The 26110-nt window shown below is 47.2% G+C and overlaps 1 protein-coding gene across 1 annotated transcript; it reads right to left on the bottom strand.

The window, feature by feature from the left end:
- Positions 1 to 6768: 6768 nt before the first annotated feature.
- Positions 6769 to 7945, bottom strand: LOC139279624 (Kruppel-like factor 18). The gene is made up of 2 exons (XM_070898737.1): positions 7791 to 7945; positions 6769 to 7621 (listed from the first exon to the last, which is right to left on the bottom strand). The coding sequence occupies exons 1-2, from the start codon at positions 7943 to 7945 to the stop codon at positions 6769 to 6771; spliced, it is 1008 nt and encodes a 335-aa protein (XP_070754838.1).
- Positions 7946 to 26110: the final 18165 nt, after the last annotated feature.

Genomic DNA, 26110 nt, shown 5'->3' with positions numbered 1-26110 from the left:
TTTTGCACTTTGGTGTTCTGCAGCTCTACCCATATAGATTACACATCATCCAAGCTAATGTCCTTCCTAACTATTGCATTAATCTCCTCTTTAACCAGCAATGCTACCCCACCTCCTTTTCCTTTTATTCTATCCTTCCTGAATGTTGAATACCCCTGGATGTTGAGTTCCCAGCCCTGATCATCCTGGAGCCACGTCTCCGTAATCCCAATCACATCATATTTGTTAACATCTATTTGCACAGTTAATTCATCCACCTTATTGTGGATACTCCTTGCATTAAGACACAAAGACTGTTGTCAGTTGCCTGTTGCCTATTGCCTGTTGCATGTTGCCTGTTGTCGTTTGTCTGTTGCCTATTGCCTGCTCTCATTTGTCCATTGCCTGCTGCCTGTGGTCTGTTGGCTGTTGTCTGTTGTCTGTTGCCTGTTGTCCGTTGTCTGTTGCCTGTTGTCTGTTGTCTGCTACCTATTGCCTGTTGTCCATTGCCTGTTGCCTGTTGTCCTGTGCCTGTTTTCTGTTGCCTGTTGCCTGTTGCCTATTGCATGTTACCTGTTGCATGTTGCCTGTTGGCTGTTGTCTGTTGTCTGTTGCCTGTTGTCTGTTGTCTGCTACCTGTTGCCTGTTGTCCATTGCCTGCTGTCTGTTGCCTATTGTCTATTGTCTGTTGTCTGTTGTCCATTGCCTGTTGCCTGTTGTCCTATGCCTGTTTTCTGTTGACTGTTGACTGTTGCATATTGCCTGCTGCCTGTTGCATGTTGCCTGTTGTCTGTTGTCTGTTGCCTGTTGCCTGTTGCCTATTGTCCATTGCCTGATGTCTGTTGCCTGTTGTCTGTTGTCTGTTCTCTGTTGTCCATTGCTGTTGCCTGTTGCATTTTGCCTGTTGCCTATTGGCTGTTGCCCATTGTCCATTGCCTGTTGCCTGTTATCTGCTGCACATTGTCAGTTGTCTGTTGCCTGTTGCCTGTTGTCATATGCCTGTTGACCTATGCCTGTTGTTCGTTGCCTGTTGCCTATTGCCTGTTTCATGTTGCCTTTTGTCTGTTGTCTGTTCTCTGTTGTGCATTGCCTGCTGTCATTTGTCCATTGCCTGCTGCCTGTGGTCTGTTGTCTGTTGTCTGTTGCCTGCTGCCCGTTGACTGTTGACTGTTGTCTGTACTCTGTTGTCCATTGCCTGGTGTCTTTTGTCCATTGCCTGCTGCCTGTGGTCTGTTGACCTTTGTCTGTTGCCCTTTATCTGTTGTCCTATGCCTGATGCCTGTTGCCTGTTGTCTTTTGTCTGTTGCCTGGTGCCTGTTGTCTGTTGCCCATTGCCTGCTCTCTGTTGCCTATTGTCTGTTGTCCATTGCATGTTGTCTGATGCCTGTTGCCTGTTGCCTATTGCCTGTTGACTATTGTCTGTTACATGTTGTTTGTAGCATGTTGTCCATTGCCTGTTGACTGTTGCCTATTATCTGATGCACATTGTCCATTTCCTGTTGCCTGTTGTCCATTTCCTGTTGTCTGGTGCTTGTTGACTGTTGTATGTTGCCTGTTGCCTATTGCCTGTTGCATTTTGCCTGTTGTCTGTTGCCTGTTGCCCATTGTCTGTTTTCTGTTGTCTGCTGTCTGTTGCCTTTTCTCCTTTGCCTGTTGTCTGTTGCCTGTTACCTGGTGCCTGTTGTCTGTTGTCCTATGCCTGTTGCCTGGTGCCTGTTGCCCGTTGACTGTTGTCTGTTGTCTGTTCTCTGCTGCCCATTGCCTGTTGACTGTTGTCTGTTCTCTGTTGTCCATTGCCTGGTGTCTTTTGTCCATTGCCTGCTGCCTGTGGTCTGTTGACCTTTGTCTGTTGCCCTTTATCTGTTGTCCATTGCATGTTGCCTGTTGCATGTTGCTTGTTGTCTGTTGTCTGTTGTCCTTTGCCTGCTGTAATTTGTCCATTGCCCGTTGCCCGTTGACTGTTGTCTGTTCTCTGCTGCCCATTGCCTGTTGACTGTTGTCTGTTCTCTGTTGTCCATTGCCTGGTGTCTGTTGGCCATTGCCTGTTGCCTGTGGTCTGTTGACTGTTGTCTGTTGCCCATTATCTGTTGTCCATTGCATGTTGTCTGTTGCCTGTTTTCTGTTGTCCATTTCCTGCTGCCTGTTGCCTATTGTCTCGTGTCTGTTGTCTGTTGTCCTATGCATGTTGTCTGTTGCCTGTTGTCTGTTGTCTCTTGCCTGGTGCCTGTTTTCTGATGCCCTTTGCATGTTGTCTGTTGCCTGTTGCCTCTTGTCTGTTTGACTATTGTCTGTTGCATGTTGTTTGTAGCATGTTGTCCATTGCCTGTTGACTGTTGACTATTATCTGATGCACATTGTTTGTTTCCTGTTGCCTTTTTTCCGTTGTCCATTGCCTGTTGTCTGATGCTTGTTGACTGTTGCCTGTTGCCTATTGCCTGTTGCATTTTGCCTGTTGCCTGTTGTCTGTTGCCTGTTGCCCGTTGTCCGTTGTCTGTTGTCCATTGCCTGCTGTCTGTTGCCTTTTGTCCTTTGCCTGTTGTCTGTTGCATGCTGTCTGTTGCTTGTTGTCTGTTGTCCTATGCCTGTTGTCTGATGCCTGTTGCCCGTTATCTGTTGGCTGTTGTCCATTGCCTGCTGTCTGTTGCCTTTCGCCCTTTGCCTGTTGCCTGTTGCCTGTTGTCTATTGTCTGTTGTCTGTGGCCTGTTGTCTGTTGATAGTTGCCTGGTGTCTGTTGCATGTTGCTTGTTGTTTGTTGTCTGTTGCCTGTTCCTGTTGCCTGTTGTCTGTTGCCTATTGCCTGTTGCATGTTGTCTGTTGAGTGTTGCCTGTTATCTGTTATACATTGTCTGTTACCCATTGTCTGTTGTCTGTTGCATGTTGCTTGTTGTCTGTGGTCTGTTGCCTGTTGCCTGTTGTCTGTTGCCTATTGCCTGTTGCATATTGTTTGTTGAGTGTTGCCTGTTACCTGTTGTACATTGTCTGTTACCCGTTGTCTATTGCCTGTTGCCTGTTGTATGTTGTCCTATGGCTGTTGTCTTTTGCCTGTTGCCTGTTGTCTGTTGCCTATTGCCTGTTGCATGTTGTCTGTTGAGTGTTGCCTGTTATCTTTTGTACATTGTGTGTTACCAGTTGTCTGTTGCCTGTTGCCTGTTGTATGTTGTCCTATGGCTGTTGTCTTTTGCCTGTTGCCTGTTGCCAATTGCCTATTGCACGTTGCATGTTGCCTATTGTCTGTTATCTGTTGCCTGTCGCCTGTTGTCTGTTGTCCATTGCCTGCTGTTTGTTGATTGTTGTCTGTTGCCCATTATCTGTTGTCCATTGCCTGTGGTCTGTTGCCTGTTGTCTGTTGAATATTGACTGTTGTCCATTGTTCATTGCATGGTGTCTGTTGCCTATTGCCTGTTGCATTTTGCTTGCTGTCTGTTGCCTGTTGCCTGCTGTCCATTGTCTGTTCTCTGTTGTCTGCTGCCAGTTGCCTATTGACTGTTATCCATTGCCTGTTGTCTGTTGCCTGTCGCCTGTTGTCTGGAGCTTGTTGCCTGGTGCAAGTTGCTTGTTGTCTGTTGCCTGTTGCCTGTTGCGTATTGTCTGTTGTCTATTGCCTGTTGTCTGTTGTCCCTTGTCTGTTGCCTGTTGTCTGTTTCCTGTTGCCTATTGCCCATTGTCTGCTGCCTGTGATCTGGTGCCTGTTGTCTTTGGCCTGTTGTCCATTGTCTGTTGTCCAATGCATGTTGTCTGTTGCGCATTTTCTGTTGTACGTTGTCCATGGCCTGTTGTCTGCTGCCTGTTGCTTGTTGTCTGTTGTCTGTTGTCCATTGTATGGTGGCTGTTGCATGATGCCTGTTGTCTGTTGCCTATTGACTGTTGTCCATTGATCATTGTATGTTGTCTGTTGCCTATTGACTGTTGCATTCTGCAGTTGTCTGTTGCCTGTTGCCTGTTGCCTGTTGCCTGTTGTCTGTTGTCTGTTCTCTGATGTCTGCTGCCTGATTCCCATTGACTGTTGTCCATTGCCTGTTGCCTGTTGCCTGGTGCGTGTTGCTTGTTGTTTGATGCCTGTTGCCAGTTGCATGGTGTCTGTTGTCTGTTGCCTATTGTCTGTTTTCCATTGTCCATTGCCTGCTGTCTGTTGCCTATTGACTGTTGTCCATTGTTCATTGCATGTTGTCTGTTGCCTATTGCCTGTTGCAATCTGCCGTGTTCTGTTGCCTTTTGCCTGTTGTCTGTTCTCTGATGTCTGCTGCCTATTTCCCATTGACTGTTGCCCATTGCCTGTTGTCAGTTGCCTGTTGTCTGTTGTCCATTTTCTGCTGTCTGTTGCCTGTTGTCTGTTGTCTGTTGTCTGTTGACTATTGACTGCTGTCCATTGTTCATTGCATGTTGTCTGTTGCCTATTGCCTGTTGCATTTTTCCTGCTGTCTGTTGCCTGTTGCCTGCTGTCCATTGTCTGTTCTCTGTTGTCTGCTGCCAGTTGCCTATTGACTGTTATCCATTGCCTCTTGTCTGCTTCCTGTTGCCTGTTGTCTGGAGCTTGTTGCCTGGTGCGAGTTGCTTGTTGTCTGTTGCCTGTTGCCTGTTGCCTGTTGCGTATTGTCTGTTGTCTATTGCCTGTTGTCTGTTGTCCCTTGTCTGTTGCCTGTTGTCTGTTGCCTGTTGCCTGTTGCCCATTGTCTGCTGCCTGTGATCTGGTGCATGTTGTCTTTGGCCTGCTGTCCATTGCCTGTTGTCCAACGCATGTTGTCTGTTGCGCATTGTCTGTTGTACGTTGTCCATGGCCTGTTGTCTGCTGCTTGTTGCTTGTTGCTTGTTGTCTGTTGTCCATTGCATGGTGGCTGTTGCATGATGCCTGTTGGCTGTTGCCTATTGACTGTTGTCCATTGATCATTGTATGTTGTCTGTTGCCTATTGCCTGTTGCATTCTGCCGTTGTCTGTTGCCTGTTGCCTGTTGTCTGTTGTCTGTTCTCTGATTGTCTGCTGCCTGTTTCCCATTGACTGTTGTCCATTGCCTGTTGCCTGTTGCCTGGTGCGTGTTGCTTGTTGTTTGATGCCTGTTGCCTGTTGCATGGTGTCTGTTGTCTGTTGCCTATTGTCTGTTGTCCATTGTCCATTGCCTGTTATCTGTTACCTGTTGCCTGTTGCCTGTTGTCTGTTTCCTATTGCCTGTTGCATTTTATCTTTTGACTGTTGCTTTTATCTGTTGCCAGTTGTCTGTTCTGTGTTATCCATTGCCTGTTGACTGTTGTCCATTGCCTGTTGTTTGTTGTATGTTGCCTGTTGTCTGTTGTCCCTTGTCTGTTGTCTGTTGCCTGTTGCCTGCTGTCTGTTGCCTGTTGCCTGTTGTCCTATGCCTGTTGTCGGTTGCCTGTTGCCTATTGCCTGTTGCATGTTGCCTGTTGTCGGTTGCCTGTTGCCTATTGCCTGCTGTCATTTGTCCATTGCCTGCTGCCTGTGGTCTGTTGGCTGTTGTCTTTGGCCTGTTGTCCATTGTCTGTTGTCCAATGCATGTTGTCTGTTGCCCGTTGTCTGTTGTATGTTGTCCATTGCCTGTTGTCTGCTGCCTGTTGCTTGTTGTCTGTTGTCTGTTGTCCGTTGTCCGTTGTCTGGTGGCTGTTGCATGTTGCCTATTGGCTGTTGCCCATTGTCCATTGCCTGTTGCCTGTTGCCTGTTATCTGCTGCACATTGTCAGTTGCCTGTTGTCCGTTGCCTGTTGCTTGTTGTCTGTTGTCCTATGCCTGTTGTCGGTTGCCTGTTGTCTATTGCCTTATGCATGTTGCCTGTTGTCGGTTGCCTGTTGCCTATTGCCTGCTCTCATTTGTCCATTGCCTACTGCCCATGGTCTGTTGGTTGTTGTCTGTTGTCTGTTGTCTGTTGCCTGTTGCCTGTTGTCTGTTGTCTGTTGCCTGTTGCTTGTTGTCTGTTGTCTGTTGCCTATTGTCTGTTGCCCATTGTCCATTGCCTGTTGCCTGTTGCCTGTTATCTGCTGCACATTGTCAGTTGCCTGTTGCCTGTTGCCTGTTGTCATATGCCTGTTGTCCTACGCCTGTTGTCATATGCCTGTTGCCTATTGCCTGTTGCATGTTGCCTGTTGTCTGTTGTCCATTGCCTGCTGTAATTTGTCCATTGCCTGCTGACAGTGGTCTGTTGCCTGTTGTCTGTTACCGGTTGTCTATTGTCTGTTGCGTGTTGTCTGTTGTCTATTGCCTGTTGTCTGTTGTCCCTTGTCTGTTGCCTGTTGTCTGTTGCCTGTTGCCCATTGTCTGCTGCCTGTGATCTGTTGCCTGTTTTCTTTGGCCTGTTGTCCATTGTCTGTTGTCCAATGCATGTTGTCTGTTTCCCGTTGTCTGTTGTATGTTGTCCATTGCCTGTTGTCTGCTGCCTTTTGCTTGTTGTCTGTTGCCTGTTGTCCATTGTCTGATAGCTGTTGCATGTTGCCTGTTGTCTGTTGTCTGTTGCCTATTGACTGTTGTCCATTGATCATTGCATGCTGTCTGTTGCCTATTGCCTGTTGTATTTTGCCTGTTGCCTGTTGCCTTTTGTCTGTTGTCTGTTACCTGTTGTCTGGAGCTTGTTGCTGTTGTCTGTTCTCTGAAGTATGTTGCCTGTTGCCTGTTGCATTCTGCCATTGTCTGTTGCCTGTACCTGTTTTCTGTTGTCTGTTCTCTGATGTCTGCTGCCTGTTTCCCATTGACTGTTGTCCATTGCGTGTTGTCTGTTGCCTGGTGCATGTTGCTTGTTGTCTGATGCCTGTTGCCTGTTGCATGGTGTCTGTTGTCTTTTGTCTGTTGACTATTGTCTGTTTTCCATTGTCCATTGCCTGTTGTCTTTTGTCTGTTGACTATTGTCTGTTTTCCATTGTCCATTGCCTGTTATCTGTTGCCTATTGACCGCTGTCCATTGTTCATTGCATGTTGTCTGTTGCCTATTGCCTGTTGCAATCTGCCGTTGTCTGTTGCCTGTTGTCTGTTTTCTGTTCTCTGATGTCTGCTGCCTGTTTCCCATTGACTGTTGCCCATTGCCTGTTGTCATTGCCTGTTGCCTGTTGTCTGTTCTCTGTTGTCCTATGCCTATTGTCTGTTGCCTTTTGTCTGTTGTCTGTTGCCTAGTGCCTGTTTGTCTGTCATCCATTGCCTGCTGTCTGTTGCCTGTTGGCTGTTGTCCATTGCCTCTGATCTGTTGCCTGTTGTCTGTTGCCTGTTGTCCATTGTCTGTTGTCCATTGCATGTTGTCTGTTTCCTGTTGTCTGTTATATGTGATCCATTGCCTGTTGTCTGCTGCCTGTTGCTTGTTGTCTGTTGCCTGTTGCTTGTTGTCTGTTGTCCATTGTCTGGTGGCTGTTACATGTTGCCTATTTGACTGTTTTCCATTGATCATTGCATGTTGTATGTTGCCTATTGCCTGTTGTATTTTGCCTGTTGTCTGTTGCCTGTTGCATTTTGTATGTTGTATTTTCTCTGTTGTCAGCTGCCAGTTGCACATTGACTGTTGGCCATTGCCTGTTGTCTGTTGTCTTTTGACTGTTGTCTGGAGCTTGTTGCTTGTTGTCTGTTCTCTGAAGTATGTTGCCTGTTGCCTGTTGCATTCTGCCGTTGTCTGTTGCCTGTTGCTTGTTGTCTGTTGTCTGTTGTCCGTTGTCTGGTGGCTGTTGCATGTTGCCTATTTGACTGTTGTCCATTGATCATTGCATGTTGTCTGTTGCCTATTGCCTGTTGCATTTTGCCTGTTGTCTGTTGCCTGTTGCATTTTGTCCGTTGTCTTTTCTCTGTTATCTGTTGTCTGCTGCCAGTTGCACATTGACTGTTGGCCATTACCTGTTGTCTGTTGTCTGTTGACTGTTGTCTGGAGCTTGTTGCTTGTTGTCTGTTCTCTGAAGTATGTTGCCTGTTGCCTGTTGCATTCTGCCGTTGTCTGTTGCCTGTTGCTTGTTGTCTGTTGTCTGTTGTCCGTTGTCTGGTGGCTGTTGCATGTTGCCTATTTGACTGTTGTACATTGATCATTGCATGTTGTCTGTTGCCTATTGCCTGTTGCATTTTGCCTGTTGTCTGTTGCCTGTTGCATTTTGTCCGTTGTCTTTTCTCTGTTATCTGTTGTCTGCTGCCAGTTGCACATTGACTGTTGGCCATTGCCTGTTGTCTGTTGTCTGTTGCCTGTTGTCTGGAGCTTGTTGCGTTTTGTCTGTTCTCTGAAGTATGTTGCTTGTTGCCTGTTGTCCATTGCCTATTGCCTATTGTCTGTTGTCCTATGCCTGTTGTCTGTTGCCTGTTGTCTGTTGTGTATTGCCCATTGCCTTTTGCATGTTGCCTGTTTCTGTTGCCTGTTGCCTGTTATCCTATGCCTGTTGACTGTTGCCTGTTGACTGTTGTATGTTGCTTATTGCCTTTTGCATGTTGCCCGTTGTCTGTTGCCTGTTGTCTGTTGTCCATTTCCTGCTGTATGTTGCCTGTTGCCTGTTGCCTGTTGTCTGGAGCTTGTTGCTTGTTGTCAGTTCACTGACGTTTGTTGCCTGTTGCCTGTTGTCCATTGTCTATTGCCTGTTGTCCTATGCCTGTTGACTGTTGACTGTTGTGCATTGCCTATTGCCTTTAGCATGTTGCCTGTTGTCTGTTGCCTGTTGTCTGTTGTCCAGTTCCTGCTGTCTGTTGCCTGTTGTCTGTTCTCTGCTGTCCTATGCCTCTTGTCTGTTGCCTGTTGTCTTTTGTCTGTTGCCTGGTGCCTGGTGCCTGTCGTCCATTGCCTGCTGTCTGTTGCCTGTTGTCGGTTGTCCAGTACCTCTGATTTGTTGCCTGTTGTCTGTTGTCCATTGTCTGTTGTCCATTGCATATTGTCTCTTGCCTGTTGTCTGTTGTATGTTATCCATTGCCTGTTGTCTGCTGCCTGTTGCCTGTTGTCTGGAGCGTGTTACTTGTTGTCTGTTCTCTGAAGTATGTTGCCTGTTGCCTGTTGTCCATTGCCTGTTGCCTATTGTCTGTTGTCCTATGCCTGTTGTCTGTTTCCTGTTGACTGTTGTGTATTGCCTATTGCCTTTTGCATCTTGCCTGTTGTCTGTTGCCTGTTGCCTGTTATCCTATGCCTGTTGACTGTTGTATGTTGCCTATTGCCTTTTGCATGTTGCCTGTTGTATGTTGCCTGTTGTCTGTTATTCATTTCCTGCTGTCTGTTGCCTGTTGCCTGTTGTCTGGGGCTTGTTGCGTGTTGTCTGTTCTCTTAAGTTTGTTGCCTGTTGCCTGTTGTCCATTGCCTATTGGCTATTGTCTGTTGTCCTATGCCTGTTGCCTGTTGTCTGTTGCCTGTTGACTGTTGTGTGTTGCCTATTGCCTTTTGCATGTTGCCTTTTGTCTGTTGCCTGTTGCCTGTTGTCGATTGTCTGATCTCTGTTATCTGTTGTCTGATGCCAGTTGTCCATTTTCTGTTGTCCATTGCATATTGTCTCTTGCCTGTTGTCTGTTGTATGTTATCCATTGCCTGTTGTCTGCTGCCTGTTGCTTGTTGTCTGTTGCCTGTTACCTGTTGTCCGTTGTCTGCAGGCTGTTGCATGTTGCCTGTTGTCTGTTGTCTGTTGACTGTTGACTATTGACTGTTGTCCATTGTTCATTGCATGTTGTCTGTTGCCTATTGCCTGTTGCATTTTGCCTGTTGTCTGTTGCCTGTTGCCTGTTTTCCATTGCCTGTTCTCTGTTGTCTGCTGCGAGTTGCCCATTGACTGTTATCCATTGCCTGTTGTCTGCTGCCTGTTTCCTGTTGTCTGGAGCTTGTTGCCTGGTGCGTGTTGCTTGTTGTCTGTTGCCTTTTGTCTGTTGTCCATTGTCCATTTTCTGTTATCTGCTGCCTGTTGCCTGTTGCCTGTTATCTGTTTCCTATTGCCCATTGTATTTTGTCTTTGGACTGTTGCCTGTTATCTGTTGTACATTGTCTGTTGCCTGTTGTCTGTTCTCTGTTATCCATTGCCTGTTGACTGTTGTCCATTGCCTGTTGTTTGATGTATGTTGCCTGTTGCCTGTTGTTCCTTGTCTGTTGGCTGTTGTCTGTTGTCTGTTGCCTGTTGCCTGCTGCCTGTGATCTGTTGCCTGTTGTCTTTGGCCTGTTGTCCAATGCATGTTGTCTGTTGTCTGTTGTCTGTTGTATGTTAGAAAACATAGAAACATAGAAAATAGGTGCAGGAGCAGGCCATTCAGCCCTTCTAGCCTGCACCGCCATTCAATGAGTTCATGGCTGAACATGAAACTTCAGTACCCCCTTCCTGCTTTCTCGCCATAACCCTTGATCCCCCGAGTAGTAAGGACTTCATCTAACTCCCTTTTGAATATATTTAGTGAATTGGCCTCAACTACTTTCTGTGGTAGAGAATTCCACAGGTTCACCACTCTCTGGGTGAAGAAGTTTCTCCTCATCTCGGTCCTAAATGGCTTACCCCTTATCCTCAGACTGTGACCCCTGGTTCTGGACTTCCCCAACATTGGGAACATTGCCTGTTGCCTGCTGCCTGTTGCTTGTTGTCTGTTGTCTGTTGTCTGTTGTCCGTTGTCTGGTGGCTGTTGCATGTTGCCTGTTGTCTGTTGCCTATTGACTGTAGTCCATTGATCATTGCATGTTGTCCATTGTCTGATCTCTGTTATCTGTTGTCTGATGCCAGTTGCCCATTGACTGTTGTCCATTGCCTGTTGTCTGTTGTCTGTTGTCTGTTGCCTGTTGTCTGGAGCTTGTTGCTTGTTGTCTGTTCTCTGAAGTATGTTGTCTGTTGCCTGTTGCATTCTTCCATTGTCTGTTGCCTGTTGCGTGTTGTCTGTTGTCTGTTCTCTGATGTCTGCTGCCTGTTTCCCATTGACTGTTGTCCATTGCCTGTTATCCATTGCCTGCTACCTGGTGCTTGTTGCTTGTTGTCTGATGCCTGTTGCCTGTTGCATAGTGTGTCTTGTCTGTTACCTATTGTCTGTTTTCCATTGCCCATTGCCTGTTCTCTGTTATCTGTTGTCTGCTGCCAGTTGCCCATTGACTGTTGTCAATTGCCTGTTGTCTGTTGCCTGTTGCCTGTTGTCTGGAGCTTGTTGCTTGTTGTTTGTTCTCTGAAGTATGTTGCCTGTTGCCTGTTGCAATCTGCCATTGTCTTTGGCCTGTTGTCCATTGTCTGTTGTCCATTGCATATTGTCTGTTGCCTGTTGTCTGCTGCCTGTTGCTTGTTGTCTGTTGCCTGTTGCCTGTTGTCCGTTGTCTGCAGGCTGTTGTATGTTGCCTGTTGTCTGTTGTCCCTTATCTGTTGCCTGTTGCCTGTTGTCTGTTGCCTGTTGTCCATTGTTCATTGCATGTTGTCAGTTTCCTATTTCCTGTTGCATTTTGCCTGTTGTCTGTTGCCTGTTGCCTGTGTCCATTGTCTGTTCTCTGTTCTCTGCTGCCAGTTGGCCATTGACTGTTATCCATTGCCTGTTGTCAGCTGTCTGTTGCCTGTTGTCTGGAGTGTGTTGCCTGGTGCGAGTTGCTTGTTGTCTGCTGCCTGTTGCCTGTTGCCTGTTGCATGTTGTCTGTTGTCTGTTGCCTATTGTCTGTTGTCCATTGTCCATTGCCTGTTATCTGTTGCATGTTGCCTGTTGTCTGTTTCCTATTGCCTGTTGCATTTTATCTTTTGACTGTTGCCTGTTATCTGTTGTACATTGTCTGTTGCCAGTTGTCTGTTCTCTGTTATCCATTGCCTGTTGACTGTTGTCCATTGCCTGTTGTTTGTTAACTGTTGTCTGTTGCCTGTTGTCTGTTGTCCCTTATCTGTTGCCTGTTGCCTGTTGTCTGTTGCCTGTTGCCTGTTACCCATTGCCTGCTGCCTGTGATCTGTTGCCTGTTGTCTTTGGCCTGTTGTCCATTGTCTGCTGTCCAATGCATGTTGTCTGTTGCCCGTTGTCTGTTGTGTGTTGTCCATTGCCTGTTGTCTGCTGCCTGTTGCTTGTTGTCTGTTGTCTGTTGTCCGTTGTCTGGTGGCTGTTGCATGTTGCCTATTTGACTGTTGTCCATTGATCATTGCATGTTGTCTGTTGCCTATTGCCTGTTGCATTTTGCCTGTTGTCTGTTGCCTGTTGCATTTTGTCCGTTGTCTTTTCTCTGTTGTCTGTTGTCTGCTGCCAGTTGCACATTGACTGTTGGCCATTGCCTGTTGTCTGTTGTCTGTTGACTGTTGTCTGGAGCTTGTTGCTTGTTGTCTGTTCTCTGAAGTATGTAGCCTGTTGCCTGTTGCATTCTGCCGTTGTCTGTTGCATGTTGCCTGTTGGCTGTTGTCTGTTCTCTGATGTCTGCTGCCTGTTTCCCATTGACTGTTGTCCATTGCATGTTGTCTGTTGCCTGTTGCCTGGTGCATGTTGCTTGTTGTCTGATGTCTGTTGCCTGTTGCATGGTGTCTGTTGCCTATTGTCTGTTTTCCATTGTCCATTTCCTGTTGTCTGTTGCCTATTGACTGTTGTCCATTGTTCATTGCATGTTGTCTGTTGCCTATTGCCTATTGCAATCTGCCATTGTCTGTTGCCTGTTGTCTGTTGTCTGTTCTCTGATATCTGCTGCCTGTTTCCCATTGACTGTTGCCCATTGCCTGTTGTCAGTTGCCTTTTGTTTGTTGTTCATTTCCTGCTGTCTGTTGCCTGTTGTCTGTTCTCTGTTGTCCTATGCCTCTTGTCTGTTGCTTGTTGTCTGTTGTCTGTTGCCTGGTGCCTGTTGTCTGTCGTCCATTGCCTGCTGTCTGTTGCCTGTTGGATGTTGTCCATTGCCTCTGATCTGTTGCCTGTTGCCTGTTGCCCGTTGTCCATTGTCTGTTGTCCATTGCATGTTGTCTGTTGCCTGTTGTCTATTATATGTGATCCATTTATGTTGTCTGCTGCCTGTTTCTTGTTGTCTGTTGCCTGTTGCCTGTTCTCCATTATCTGCAGGCTGTTGCATGTTGCCTGTTGCCTGTTGTCTGTTGACTATTGACTGTTGTCCATTGTTGTCCATTGTTCATTGCATGTTGTCTGTTGCCTATTGCCTGTTGCATTTTGCCTGCTGCCTGTTGCCTGTTGCCTGCTGTCCATTGTCTGTTCTCTGTTGCCTGCTGCCAGTTGCCCATTGACTGTTATCCATTGCCTGTTGTCGGCTCCCTGTTGCCTGTTGTCTGGAGCTTGTTGCCTGGTGTGAGTTGCTTGTTGTTTGTTGCCTCTTGTCTGTTGTCCATTGTCTGTTATCTGTTGCCTGTTGCCTGTTGCCTGTTTCCTATTGCCTGTTGCATTTTATCTTTTGACTGTTGCCTGTTATCTGTTGTACATTGTCTGTTGCCAGTTGTCTGTTCTCTGTTATCCATTGCCTGTTGACTGTTGTCCATTGCCTGTTGTTTGTTGGCTGTTGCCTGTTGTCTGTTGTCCCTTGTCTGTTGTCTGTTGTCTGTTGCCTGCTGTCTGTTGCCTGTTGCCTGTTGCCCATTGCCTGCTGCCTGTGATCTGTTGCCTGTTGTCTTTGTCCTGTTGTCCATTGTCTGTTGTCCAATGCATGTTGTCTGTTGCCCGTTATCTGTTGTATATTGTCCATTGCCTGGAGTCTGCTGCCTGTTGCTTGTTGTCTGTTTTCTGTTGTCCATTGTCTGCTGCCTGTTGTCTGTTGCCTTTTATCTGCTGCACATTGTCAGTTGCCTGTTGTCCGTTGCCTGTTGTCTGTTGTCCTCTGCCTATTGTTGGTTGCCTGTTGCCTATTGCCTTTTGCATGTTGCCTGTTTTGGGCTGCCTGTTGCCTATTGCCTGCTGTCATTTGTCCATTGCCTGCTGCCTGTGGTCTGTTGGCTGTTGTCTGTTGCCCATTGTCCATTGCCTGTTGCCTGTTATTTGCTGCACATTGTCAGTTGCCTGTTGCCTGTTGTTTGTTGTCATATGCTTGTTGCCTATTGCCTTTGCATGTTGCTTGTTGTCTGTTGTCTGTTGTCCTTTGCCTGCTGTAATTTGTCCATTGCCCGTTGACTGTTGTCTGTTCTCTGCTGCCCATTGCCTGTTGACTGTTGTCTGTTCTCTGTTGTCCATTGCCTGGTGTCTCTTGGCCATTGCCTGTTGCCTGTGGTCTGTTGACTGTTGTCTGTTGCCCATTATCTGTTGTCCATTGCATGTTGTCTGTTGCCTGTTTTCTGTTGTCCATTTCCTGCTGCCTGTTGCCTATTGTCTCGTGTCTGTTGTCTGTTGTCCTATGCATGTTGTCTGTTGCCTGTTGTCTGTTGTCTCTTGACTGGTGCCTGTTTTCTGATGCCCTTTGCATGTTGTCTGTTGCCTGTTGCCTCTTGTCTGTTTGACTATTGTCTGTTGCATGTTGTTTGTAGCATGTTGTCCATTGCCTGTTGACTGTTGACTATTATCTGATGCACATTGTCTGTTTCCTGTTGCCTTTTTTCCGTTGTCCATTGCCTGTTGTCTGATGCTTGTTGACTGTTGCCTGTTGCCTATCGCCTGTTGCATTTTGCCTGTTGCCTGTTGTCTGTTGCCTGTTGCCCGTTGTCCATTTTCTGTTGTCCATTGCCTGCTGTCTGTTGCCTTTTGTCCTTTGCCTGTTGTCTGTTGCATGCTGTCTGTTGCCTGTTGTCTGTTGTCTGTTGTCCATTGCCTGCTGTCTGTTACCTTTCGCCCTTTGCCTGTTGCCTGTTGTCCATTGTCTGTTGTCTGTGGCCTGTTGTCTGTTGACTGTTACCTGGTGTCTGTTGCATGTTGCTTGTTGTCTGTTGAGTGTTGCCTGTTATCTGTTGTACATTGTCTGTTACCCATTGTCTGTTGTCTGTTGTATGTTGCTTGTTGTCTGTGGTCTGTTGCCTGTTGCCTGTTGTCGGTTGCCTATTGCCTGTTGCATATTGTCTGTTGAGTGTTGCCTGTTATCTGTTGTACATTGTCTGTTACCCGTTGTCTATTGCCTGTTGCCTGTTGTATGTTGTCCTATGGCTGTTGTCTTTTGCCTGTTGCCTGTTGTCTGTTGCCTGTTGCATGTTGTCTGTTGAGTGTTGCCTGTTATCTTTTGCACATTGTGTGTTACCCGTTGTCTGTTGCCTGTTGCCTGTTGTATGTTGTCCTATGGCTGTTGTCTTTTGCCTGTTGCCTGTTGCCAGTTGCCTATTGCACGTTGCATGTTGCCTATTGTCTGTTATCTGTTGCCTGTCGCCTGTTGTCTGTTGTCCATTGCCTGCTGTTTGTTGATTGTTGTCTGTTGCCCATTATCTTTTGTCCATTGCCTGTGGTCTGTTGCCTGTTGTCTGTTGAATATTGACTGTTGTCCATTGTTCATTGCGTGGTGTCTGTTGCCTATTGCCTGTTGCATTTTGCCTGCTGTCTGTTGCCTGTTGCCTGTTGCCTGCTGTCCATTGTCTGTTCTCTGTTGTCTGCTGCCAGTTGCCTATTCACTGTTATCCATTGCCTGTTGTCTGCTGCCTGTTGCCTGTTGTCTGGAGCTTGTTGCCTTGGTGCGAGTTGCTTTTTGTCTGTTGCCTGTTGCCTGTTGCCTGTTGCGTATTGTTTGTTGTCTATTGCCTGTTGTCTGTTGTCCCTTGTCTGTTGCCTGTTGTCTGTTGCCTGTTGCCTGTTGCCCATTGTCTGCTGCCTGTGATCTGGTGCCTGTGTCTTTGGCCTGTTGTCCATTGTCTGTTGTACAATGCATGTTGTCTGTTACACATTGTCTGTTGTACGTTTTCCATGGTCTGTTGTCTGCTGCCTGTTGCTTGTTGTCTGTTGTCTGTTGTCCATTGTATGGTGGCTGTTGCATGATGCCTGTTGTCTGTTGCCTATTGACTGTTGTCCATTGATCATTGTATGTTGTCTGTTGCCTATTGCCTGTTGCATTCTGCCGTTGTCTGTTGCCTGTTGCCTGTTGTCTGTTGTCTGTTCTCTGATGTCTGCTGCCTGTTTCCCATTGACTGTTGTCCATTGCCTGTTGCCTGTTGCCTGGTGCGTGTTGCTTGTTGTTTGATGCCTGTTGCCTGTTGCATGGTGTCTGTTGTCTGTTGCCTATTGTCTGTTTTCCATTGTCCATTGCCTGTTGTCTGTTGCCTATTGACTGTTGTCCATTGTTCATTGCATGTTGTCTGTTGCCTATTGCCTCTTGCAATCTGCCGTTATCTGTTGCCTTTTGCCTGTTGTCTGTTCTCTGATGTCTGCTGCCTATTTCCCATTGACTGTTGCCCATTGCCTGTTGTCAGTTGCCTGTTGTCTGTTGTCCATTTTCTGCTGTCTGTTGCCTGTTGTCTGTTCTCTGTTGTCCTATGCCCCTTGTCTGTTGCCTGTTGTCTGTTGTCTGTTAATTGGTACCTGTTGTCTGCCGTCCATTGCCTGTTGTCTGTTGCCTGTTGGCTGTTGTCCATTGCCTCTGATCTGTTGCCTGTTGTCTGTTGCCTGTTGTCCATTGCCTGTTGTCCATTGCATGTTGTCTGTTGCCTGTTGTCTGTTATATGTGATACATTGCCTGTTGTCTGCTGCCTGTTGTTTGTTGTCTGTTGCCTGTTGCCTGTTGTCCATTGTCTGCAAGCTGTTGTCTGTTGACTATTGACTGCTGTCCATTGTTCATTGCATGTTGTCTGTTGCCTATTGCCTGTTGCATTTTTCCTGCTGTCTGTTGCCTGTTGCCTGCTGTCCATTGTCTGTTCTCTGTTGTCTGCTGCCAGTTGCCTATTGACTGTTATCCATTGCCTGTTGTCTGCTTCCTGTTGCCTGTTGTCTGGAGCTTGTTACCTGGTGCGAGTTGCTTGTTGTCTGTTGCCTGTTGCCTGTTGCGTATTGTCTGTTGTCTATTGCCTGTTGTCTGTTGTCCCTTGTCTGTTGCCTGTTGCCTGTTGCCTGTTGCCTGTTGCCCATTGTCTGCTGCCTGTGATCTGGTGCCTGTTGTCTTTGGCCTGTTGTCCATTGTCTGTTGTCCAATGCATTCTGTCTGTTGCGCATTGTCTGTTGTACGTTGTCCATGGCCTGTTGTCTGCTGCCTGTTGCTTGTTGCTTGTTGTCTGTTGTCTGTTGTCCATTGTATGGTGGCTGTTGCATGATGCCTGTTGTCTGTTGCCTATTGACTGTTGTCCATTGATCATTGTATGTTGTCTGTTGCCTATTGCCTGTTGCATACTGCCGTTGTCTGTTGCCTGTTGCCTGTTGTCTGTTGTCTGTTCTCTGATGTCTGCTGCCTGTTTCCCATTGACTGTTGTCCATTGCCTGTTGTCTGTTGCCTATTGTCTGTTTTCCATTGTCCATTGCCTGCTGTCTGTTGCCTATTGACTGTTGTCCATTGTTCATTGCATGTTGTCTGTTGCCTATTGCCTGTTGCAATCTGCTGTTGTCTGTTGCCTTTTGCCTGTTGTCTGTTCTCTGATATCTGCTGACTGTTTCCCATTGACTGTTGCCCATTGCCTGTTGTCAGTTGCCTGTTGTCTGTTGTCCATTTCCTGCTGTCTGTTGCCTGTTGTCTGTTCTCTGTTGTCCTATGTCTCTTGTCTGTTGCCTGTTGTCTGTTGTCTGTTGACTGGTACCTGTTGTCTGTCGTCCATTGCCTGCTGTCTGTTGCCTGTTGTCCATTGCCTCTGATCTGTTGCCTGTTGACTGTTGCCTGTTGTCCATTATCTGTTGTCCATTGCATGTTGTCTGTTTCCTGTTGTCCGTTATATGTGATCTATTGCCTGTTGTCTGCTGCCTGTTGCTTGTTGTCTGTTGACTGTTGCCTGTTGCCTGTTGAACATTGTCTGCAAGTTGTTGCCTGTTGCCTGTTGTCTGTTGTCTGTTGACTATTGACTGCTGTCCATTGTTCATTGCATGTTGTCTGTTGCCTATTGCCTGTTGCATTTTTCCTGCTGTCTGTTGCCTGTTGCCTGCTGTCCATTGTCTGTTCTCTGTTGTCTGCTGCCAGTTGCCCATTGACTGTTATCCATTGCCTGTTGTCTGCTGCCTGTTGCCTGTTGTCTGGAGCTTGTTGCCTGTGTGAGTTGCTTGTTGTCTGTTGCCTATTGTCTGTTGTCCATTGTCCATTGCCTGTTATCTGTTACCTGTTGCCTGTTGCCTGTTGTCTGTTTCCTTTTGCCTGTTGCATTTTATCTTTTGACTGTTGCTGTTATCTGTTGCCAGTTGTCTGTTCTCTGTTATCTATTGCCTGTTGTCTGTTGTCCCTTGTCTGTTGTCTGTTGCCTGTTGTGTGTTGTATGTTGCCTATTGGCTGTTTCCCATTGTCCATTGCCTGTTGCCTGTTATCTGCTGCACACTGTCAGTTGTCTGTTGTCCATTGCCTATTGCCTGTTGTCCTATGCCTGTTGTCGGTTGCATGTTGCCTATTGCCTGTTGCATGTTGCCTGTTGTCGGTTGCCTGTTGCCTATTGCCTGCTGTCATTTGTCCATTGCCTGCTGCCTGTGGTCTGTTGGCTGTTGTCTTTGGCCTGTTGTCCATTGTCTGTTGTCCAATGCATGTTGTCTGTTGCCCGTTGTCTGTTGTATGTTGTCCATTGCCTGTTGTCTGCTGCCTGTTGCTTGTTGCCTGTTGTCTGTTGTCCGTTGTTCGTTGTCTGGTGGCTGTTGCATGTTGCCTATTGGCTGTTGCCCATTGTCCATTGTCCATTGCCTGTTGCCTGTTGCCTGTTATCTGCTGCACATTGTCAGTTGCCTGTTGTCCGTTGCCTGTTGCTTGGTGTCTGTTGTCCTATGCCTGTTGTCGGTTGCCTGTTGTCTATTGCCTGTTGCATGTTGCCTGTTGTCGGTTGCCTGTTGCCTATTGCCTGCTCTCATTTGTCCATTGCCTACTGTCCATGGTCTGTTGGTTGTTGTCTGTTGTCTGTTGTCTGTTGCCTGTTGCCTGTTGCCTGTTATCTGCTGCACATTGTCAGTTGCCTGTTGCCTGTTGTCTGTTGTCATATGCCTGTTGTCCTACGCCTGTTGTCATATGCCTGTTGCCTATTGCCTGTTGCATGTTGCCTGTTGTCTGTTGTCCATTGCCTGCTGTAATTTGTCCATTGCCTGCTGCCAGTGGTCTGTTGCCTGTTATCTGTTACCTGTTGTCTGTTGTCTGTTGCGTGTTGTCTGTTGTCTATTGCCTGTTGTCTGTTGTCCCTTGTCTGTTGCCTGTTGTCTGTTGCCTGCTGCCTGTTGCCCATTGTCTGCTGCCTGTGATCTGTTGCCTGTTTTCTTTGGCCTGTTGTCCATTGTCTGTTGTCCAATGCATGTTGTCTGTTGCCCGTTGTCAGTTGTATGTTGTCCATTGCCTGTTGTCTGCTGCCTTTTGCTTGTTGTCTGTTGTCTGTTGTCCGTTGTCTGATAGCTGTTGCATGTTGCCTGTTGTCTGTTGTCTGTTGCCTATTGACTGTTGTCCATTGATCATTGCATGCTGTCTGTTGCCTATTGCCTGTTGCATGTTGCTTGTTGTCGGTTGCCTGTTGCCTATTGCCTGCTGTCATTTGTCCATTGCCTGCTGCCTGTGGTCTGTTGGCTGTTGTCTTTGGCCTGTTGTCCATTGTCTGTTGTCCAATGCATGTTGTCTGTTGCCCGTTGTCTGTTGTATGTTGTCCATTGCCTGTTGTCTGCTGCCTGTTGCTTGTTGTCTGTTGTCTGTTGTCCGTTGTCCGTTGTCTGGTGGCTGTTGCATGTTGCCTATTGGCTGTTGCCCATTGTCCATTGCCTGTTGCCTGTTGCCTGTTATCTGCTGCACATTGTCAGTTGCCTGTTGTCCGTTGCCTGTTGCTTGTTGTCTGTTGTCCTATGCCTGTTGTCGGTTGCCTGTTGTCTATTGCCTGTTGCATGTTGCCTGTTGTCGGTTGCCTGTTGCCTATTGCCTGCTCTCATTTGTCCATTGCCTACTGCCCATGGTCTGTTGGTTGTTGTCTGTTGTCTGTTGTCTGTTGTCTGTTGCCTGTTGCCTGTTGTCTGTTGCCTGTTGCCTATTGTCTGTTGCCCATTGTCCATTGCTTGTTGCCTGTTGCCTGTTATCTGCTGCACATTGTCAGTTGCCTGTTGCCTGTTGTCTGTTGTCATATGCCTGTTGTCCTATGCCTGTTGTCATATGCCTGTTGCCTATTGCCTGTTGCATGTTGCCTGTTGTCTGTTGTCCATTGCCTGCTGTAATTTGTCCATTGCCTGCTGCCAGTGGTCTGTTGCCTGTTATCTGTTACCTGTTGTCTGTTGTCTGTTGCGTGCTGTCTGTTGTCTATTGCCTGTTGTCTGTTGTCCCTTGTCTGTTGCCTGTTGTCTGTTGCCTGCTGCCTGTTGCCCATTGTCTGCTGCCTGTTTTCTTTGGCCTGTTGTCCATTGTCTGTTGTCCAATGCATGTTGTCTGTTGCCCGTTGTCTGTTGTATGTTGTCCATTGCCTGTTGTCTGCTGCCTTTTGCTTGTTGTCTGTTGTCTGTTGTCCGTTGTCTGATAGCTGTTGCATGTTGCCTGTTGTCTGTTGTCTGTTGCCTATTGACTGTTGTCCATTGATCATTGCATGCTGTCTGTTGCCTATTGCCTGTTGTATTTTGCCTGTTGCCTGTTGCCTTTTGTCTGTTGTCTGTTACCTGTTGTCTGGAGCTTGTTGCTTGTGGTCTGTTCTCTGAAGTATGTTGCCTCTTGCCTGTTGCATTCTGCCATTGTCTGTTGCCTGTACCTGTTGTCTGTTTTCTGTTGTCTGTTCTCTGATGTCTGCTGCCTGTTTCCCATTGACTGTTGTCCATTGCGTGTTGTCTGTTGCCTGGTGCGTGTTGCTTGTTGTCTGATGCCTGTTGCCTGTTGCATGGTGTCTGTTGTCTGTTGTCTGTTGTCTGTTGACTATTGTCTGTTTTCCATTGTCCATTGCCTGTTGTCTGTTGCCTATTGACCGCTGTCCATTGTTCATTGCATGTTGTCTGTTGCCTATTGCCTGTTGCAATCTGCCGTTGTCTGTTGCCTGTTGCCTGTTGTGTGTTTTCTGTTCTCTGATGTCTGCTGCCTGTTTCCCATTGACTGTTGCCCATTGCCTGTTGTCATTGCCTGTTGCCTGTTGTCTGTTGTCTGTTCTCTGTCATCCATTGCCTCTTGTCTGTTGCCTGTTGGCTGTCATCCATTGCCTCTGATCTGTTGCCTGTTGTCTGTTGCCTGTTGTCCATTGTCTGTTGTCCATTGCATGTTGTCTGTTTCCTGTTGTCTGTTATATGTGATCCATTGCCTGCTGTCTGCTGCCTGTTGCTTGTTGTCTGTTGCCTGTTGCTTGTTGTCTGTTGTCCATTGTCTGGTGGCTGTTACATGTTGCCTATTTGACTGTTGTCCATTGATCATTGCATGTTGCCTGTTGCCTATTGCCTGTTGCATTTTGCCTGTTGTCTGTTGCCTGTTGCATTTTGTCCGTTGTCTTTTCTCTGTTGTCTGCTGCCAGTTACACATTGACTGTTGGCCATTGCCTGTTGTCTGTTGTCTGTTGACTGTTGTCTGGAGCTTGTTGCTTGTTGTCTGTTCTCTGAAGTATGTTGCCTGTTGTCCGTTGTCTGGTGGCTGTTGCATGTTGCCTATTTGACTGTTGTCCATTGATCATTGCATGTTGTCTGTTGCCTATTGCCTGTTGCATTTTGCCTGTTGTCTGTTGCCTGTTGCATTTTGTCCGTTGTCTTTTCTCTGTTATCTGTTGTCTGCTGCCAGTTGCACATTGACTGTTGGCCATTGCCTGTTGTCTGTTGTCTGTTGACTGTTGTCTGGAGCTTGTTGCTTGTTGTCTGTTCTCTGAAGTATGTTGCCTGTTGCCTGTTGTCCATTGCCTATTGCCTATTGTCTGTTGTCCTATGCCTGTTGTCTGTTGCCTGTTGTCTGTTGTGTATTGCCCATTGCCTTTTGCATGTTGCCTGTTTCTGTTGCATGTTGCCTGTTATCCTATGCCTGTTGACTGTTGCCTGTTGACTGTTGTATGTTGCCTATTGCCTTTTGCATGTTGCCCGTTGTCTGTTGCCTGTTGTCTGTTGTCCATGTCCTGCTGTTTTTTGCCTGTTGCCTGTTGCCTGTTGTCTGGAGCTTGTTGCTTGTTGTCAGTTCACTGACGTTTGTTGCCTGTTGCCTGTTGTCCATTGTCTATTGCCTGTTGTCCTATGCCTGTTGACTGTTGACTGTTGTGCATTGCCTATTGCCTTTAGCATGTTGCCTGTTGTCTGTTGCCTGTTGTCTGTTGTCCAGTTCCTGCTGTATGTTGCCTCTTGTCTGTTCTCTGCTGTCCTATGCCTCTTGTCTGTTGCCTGTTGTCTGTTGTCTGTTGCCTGGTGCCTGTTGTCTGTCGTCCATTGCCTGCTGTCTGTTGCCTGTTGTCGGTTGTCCATTACCTCTGATTTGTTGCCTGTTGTCTGTTGCCTGTTGTCCATTGTCTGTTGTCCATTGCATATTGTCTCTTGCCTGTTGTCTGTTGTATGTTATCCATTGCCTGTTGTCTGCTGCCTGTTGCTTGTTGTCTGTTGCCTGTTGCCTGTTGTCCGTTGTCTGCAGGCTGTTGCATGTTGTCTGTTGTCTGTTGTCTGTTGTCTGTTGTCTGTTGACTATTGACTGTCGTCCATTGTTCATTGCATGTTGTCTGTTGCCTATTGCCTGTTGCATTTTGCCTGTTGTCTGTTGCCTGTTGTCCGTTGTCTGTTCTCTGTCATCTGTTGTCTGCTGCCAGTTGCCCATTGACTGTTGTCCATTGCCTGTTTTCTGTTGCCTGTTGCCTGTTGTCTGGAGCTTGTTGCTTGTTGTCTGTTCTCTGAAGTATGTTGCCTGTTGCCTGTTGTCCATTGCCTATTGCCTATTGTCTGTTGTCCTATGCCTGTTGTCTGTTGCCTATTGACCGCTGTCCATTGTTCATTGCATGTTGTCTGTTGCCTATTGCCTGTTGCAATCTGCCGTTGTCTGTTGCCTGTTGCCTGTTGTCTGTTTTCTGTTCTCTGATGTCTGCTGCCTGTTTCCCATTGACTGTTGCCCATTGCCTGTTGTCATTGCCTGTTGCCTGTTGTCTGTTGTCTGTTCTCTGTTGTCCTATGCCTCTTGTCTGTTGCCTTTTGTCTGTTGTCTGTTGCCTGGTGCCTGTTGTCTGTCATCCATTGCCTGCTGTCTGTTGCCTGTTGGCTGTTGTCCATTGCCTCTGATCTGTTGCCTGTTGTCTGTTGCCTATTATCTGTTGTCCATTGTCCATTGCCTGTTATCTGTCGCCTGTTGTCTGTTGTCTGTTTCCTATTGCCTGTTGCATTTTATCTTTTGACTGTTGCCTGTTATCTGTTGCCAGTTGTCTGTTCTCTGTTATCCATTGCCTGTTGACTGTTGTCCATTGCCTGTTGTTTGTTGTCTGTTGCCTGTTGTCTGTTTTCCCTTGTCTGTTGTTTGTTGCCTGTTGTCTGTTGCCTGTTGCCCATTGTCTGTTGCCTGTTGTCTTTGGCCTGTTTTCCATTGTCTGTTGTCCAATGCATGTTGTCTGTTGCCCGTTGTCTGTTGTATGTTGTCTGCTGCCTGTTGCTTGTTCTCTGTTGTCTGTTGTCCGTCGTCTGTTGCCTGCTGTCTATTGTATGTTGCCTATTGGCTGTTGCCCATTGTCCCTTGCCTGTTGTCTATTTCCTGTTGCCTGTTATCTGCTGCACATTGTCAGTTGCCTGTTGTCCGTTGCCTGTTGCCTGTTGTCTGCTGTCATATGCCTGCTGACAGTTGCCCATTGCCTGCTGCCTGTGGTCTGTTGTCTGTTGTCTGTTGCCTGTTGCCCGTTGACTCTTTTCTGTTGTCTGTTGTCTGCTGCCCATTGCCTGTTGACTGTTGTCTGTTCTCTTCTGTCCATTGTCTGGTGTCTGTTGTCCATTGCCTATTGCCTGTGGTCTGTTGACTGTTGTCTGTTGCCTGTTGTATGTTGTCCATTGCCTGTTGAGGGTGCCTGTTATCTGATGTACAGTGTCTGTTTCCTGTCACCTGTTGTCCGTTTTCTCTTGCCTATTCTCTGTTGTCTATTGCCTGTTGTCTGGTGCTTGTTTGTTGCCGGTTGTCTATTGCTGGTTGCATTTTGTCTGTTGTCTACTGCCTGTTGCCTGTTGTCCATTGCCTGCTGTCTGTTCCTTGTTGTCTATTGCCTGTTGTCCATTGTCTATTATCCATTGCATATTGTCTGTTGCCCGTTGTCTGTTGTATGTTGTCCATTGCATGTTGCCTGCTGTCTGTTGCTTTTTGTCTGTTGCCTGTTGCCTGTTATCCATTGTTTGGTGTCTGTTGCATGTTGCCTGTTGTCTGTTGCCTGCTGACTGTTGTCCATTGCCCATTGCATGTTGTCTGCTGCCTGTTGCTTGTTGTTTGTTGCCTGTTGCCTGTTGTCTGTTATCTGGTGTCTGTTGCATGTAGCCTGTTGTCTGTTGCCTACTGACTGTTGTCCATTGCCTGTTCTCTGTTGTCTGTAGCCTGTTGCCTGTTGCATTCTGCATTTTGTCTGTTGTCTGTTCTCTGTTGTCTGCTGACTGTTGCCCATTGACTGTTGTACCCTTTCTTGTTGTTTCTTGCCTGCTGCGTGTTGCCTGGCACTTGTTGCTTTTTGTCTGTTACCTGTTGCCTTTTGCATGTTGTCTATTGTCTGTTGCCTGATGTCTGTTGCATGTTGCCTGTTGTCTGTTGCCTATTATTTGTTGTCCATTGTCCATTGCCTGTTGTCTGTTGCATGTTGTCTGTTTACTGTTGCCTGTTATCTGTTGTACAGTGCCTGTTGCCTGTTGTCCATTGCCTGTTGCCTGTTGTATATTGTCCTATGCCTGTTGCCTGTTGTCTGTCACCTATTGCCTGTTACATGTTTCCTGTTGTCTGTTGTCCATTTCCTGTTGTCTGTTGTCTGTTCTCTGTTGTCCCATGCCTGTTGTATGTTGCCTGTTGCCTGTTGCTGGTGCCTGTTGTCTGATGTCCATTGCCTGTTGTCTGTTGCCTGTTATTTGTTGTCTGTTCTCTGTTGTCCATTGCCTGTTGTCTATTGTCCTATGCCTTATGCCTGTTGCCTCTTGACTATTGTCTTTTGTTTGTTGTCCATTGCCCGTTGCATGTTGCCTGCTGCCTGTTACCTACTGCCTGTTGCCTGTTATCTGTTTTCCATTGCCTGTTGTCTGTTGCCTGTTGACTGTTGCCTGTTGCCTGCTGTCGATTGCCTGTTGTCAGCTGTCCATTACCTGTTGTCTGTTGCCTGTTGTCTGTTGTCCATTCCCTGTTGTCTGTTGTCAATTGCCTCTTGTCTGTTGTCCGTTGCCTGTTGTCCATTGTCTGCTGCTTGTGGTCTGTTGGCTGTTGTCCATTGTGTTTGTCCATTGCATGTACTCTGTTGTCGGTTGTCTGTTGTATGCTGTCCATTGCCTGTTGTTTGTTGCCTGTTGCTTGTTGTCTGTTGCCATTTGCCGGTTGTCTGTGGTCTGGTGTCTGTTGCATGTTGCCTGTTGTCTGTTGCCTGTTGTCTGTTGTCTGTTGCCTGCTGTCTGTTGCACATTGACTGTTTACCATTGCCAGTTGTCTGTTGCCTGTTGACTGTTGCCTGTTGCCTGCTGTCGATTGCCTGTTGTCAGCTGTCCATTACCTGTTGTCTATTGCCTGTTGTCTGTTGTCCATTCCCTGTTGTCTGTTGTCAATTGCCTCTTGTCTGTTGTCCGTTGCCTGTTGTCCATTATCTGCTGCTTGTGGTCTGTTGGCTGTTGTCCATTGTGTTTGTCCATTGCATGTACTCTGTTGTCTGTTGTCTGTTGTATGTTGTCCATTGCCTGTTGTTTGTTGCCTGTTGCTTGTTGTCTGTTGCCATTTGCCCGTTGTCTGTGGTCTGGTGTCTGTTGCATGTTGCCTGTTGTCTGTTGCATGTTGTCTGTTGTCTGTTGCCTGCTGTCTGTTGCCTATTGTCTGTTGCCTCTTCTCTGATGTCTCTTGCCTGTTGCCTGTTGCCTGCTGCATGTTGCCTGTAGTCGGTTGCCTGTTGCCTCTTGTCCATTGCCTGATGTCTGTTGCCTGTTGTCCGTTGTCTGTTCTCTGTTGTCCGTTGCCTGTTGCCTGTTGTCTGTTGCCTGTTGCCTGTTATCTGCTGTACATTGTCAGATTGCCTGTTGTCCATTGTCCATTGCCCGTTGTCTGTTGTCCTATGCCTGCTGTCCTAGCCTGTTGTCGGTTGCTTGTTGCCTATTGCATGTTGCATGTTGCCTGGTGTCTGTTGCCTGTTGTCTGTTGCCTGTTGCCTATTGCCTGTTGCATGTTGCCTGTTGTCTAT

Source organism: Pristiophorus japonicus, chromosome 14 (genome assembly GCF_044704955.1).
Source record: "Pristiophorus japonicus isolate sPriJap1 chromosome 14, sPriJap1.hap1, whole genome shotgun sequence".
Taxonomy (NCBI): Eukaryota; Metazoa; Chordata; class Chondrichthyes; family Pristiophoridae; genus Pristiophorus; species Pristiophorus japonicus.
Note: the sequence above shows the minus strand (reverse complement) of the source record. Positions and strands in the feature narration are given on the sequence as shown.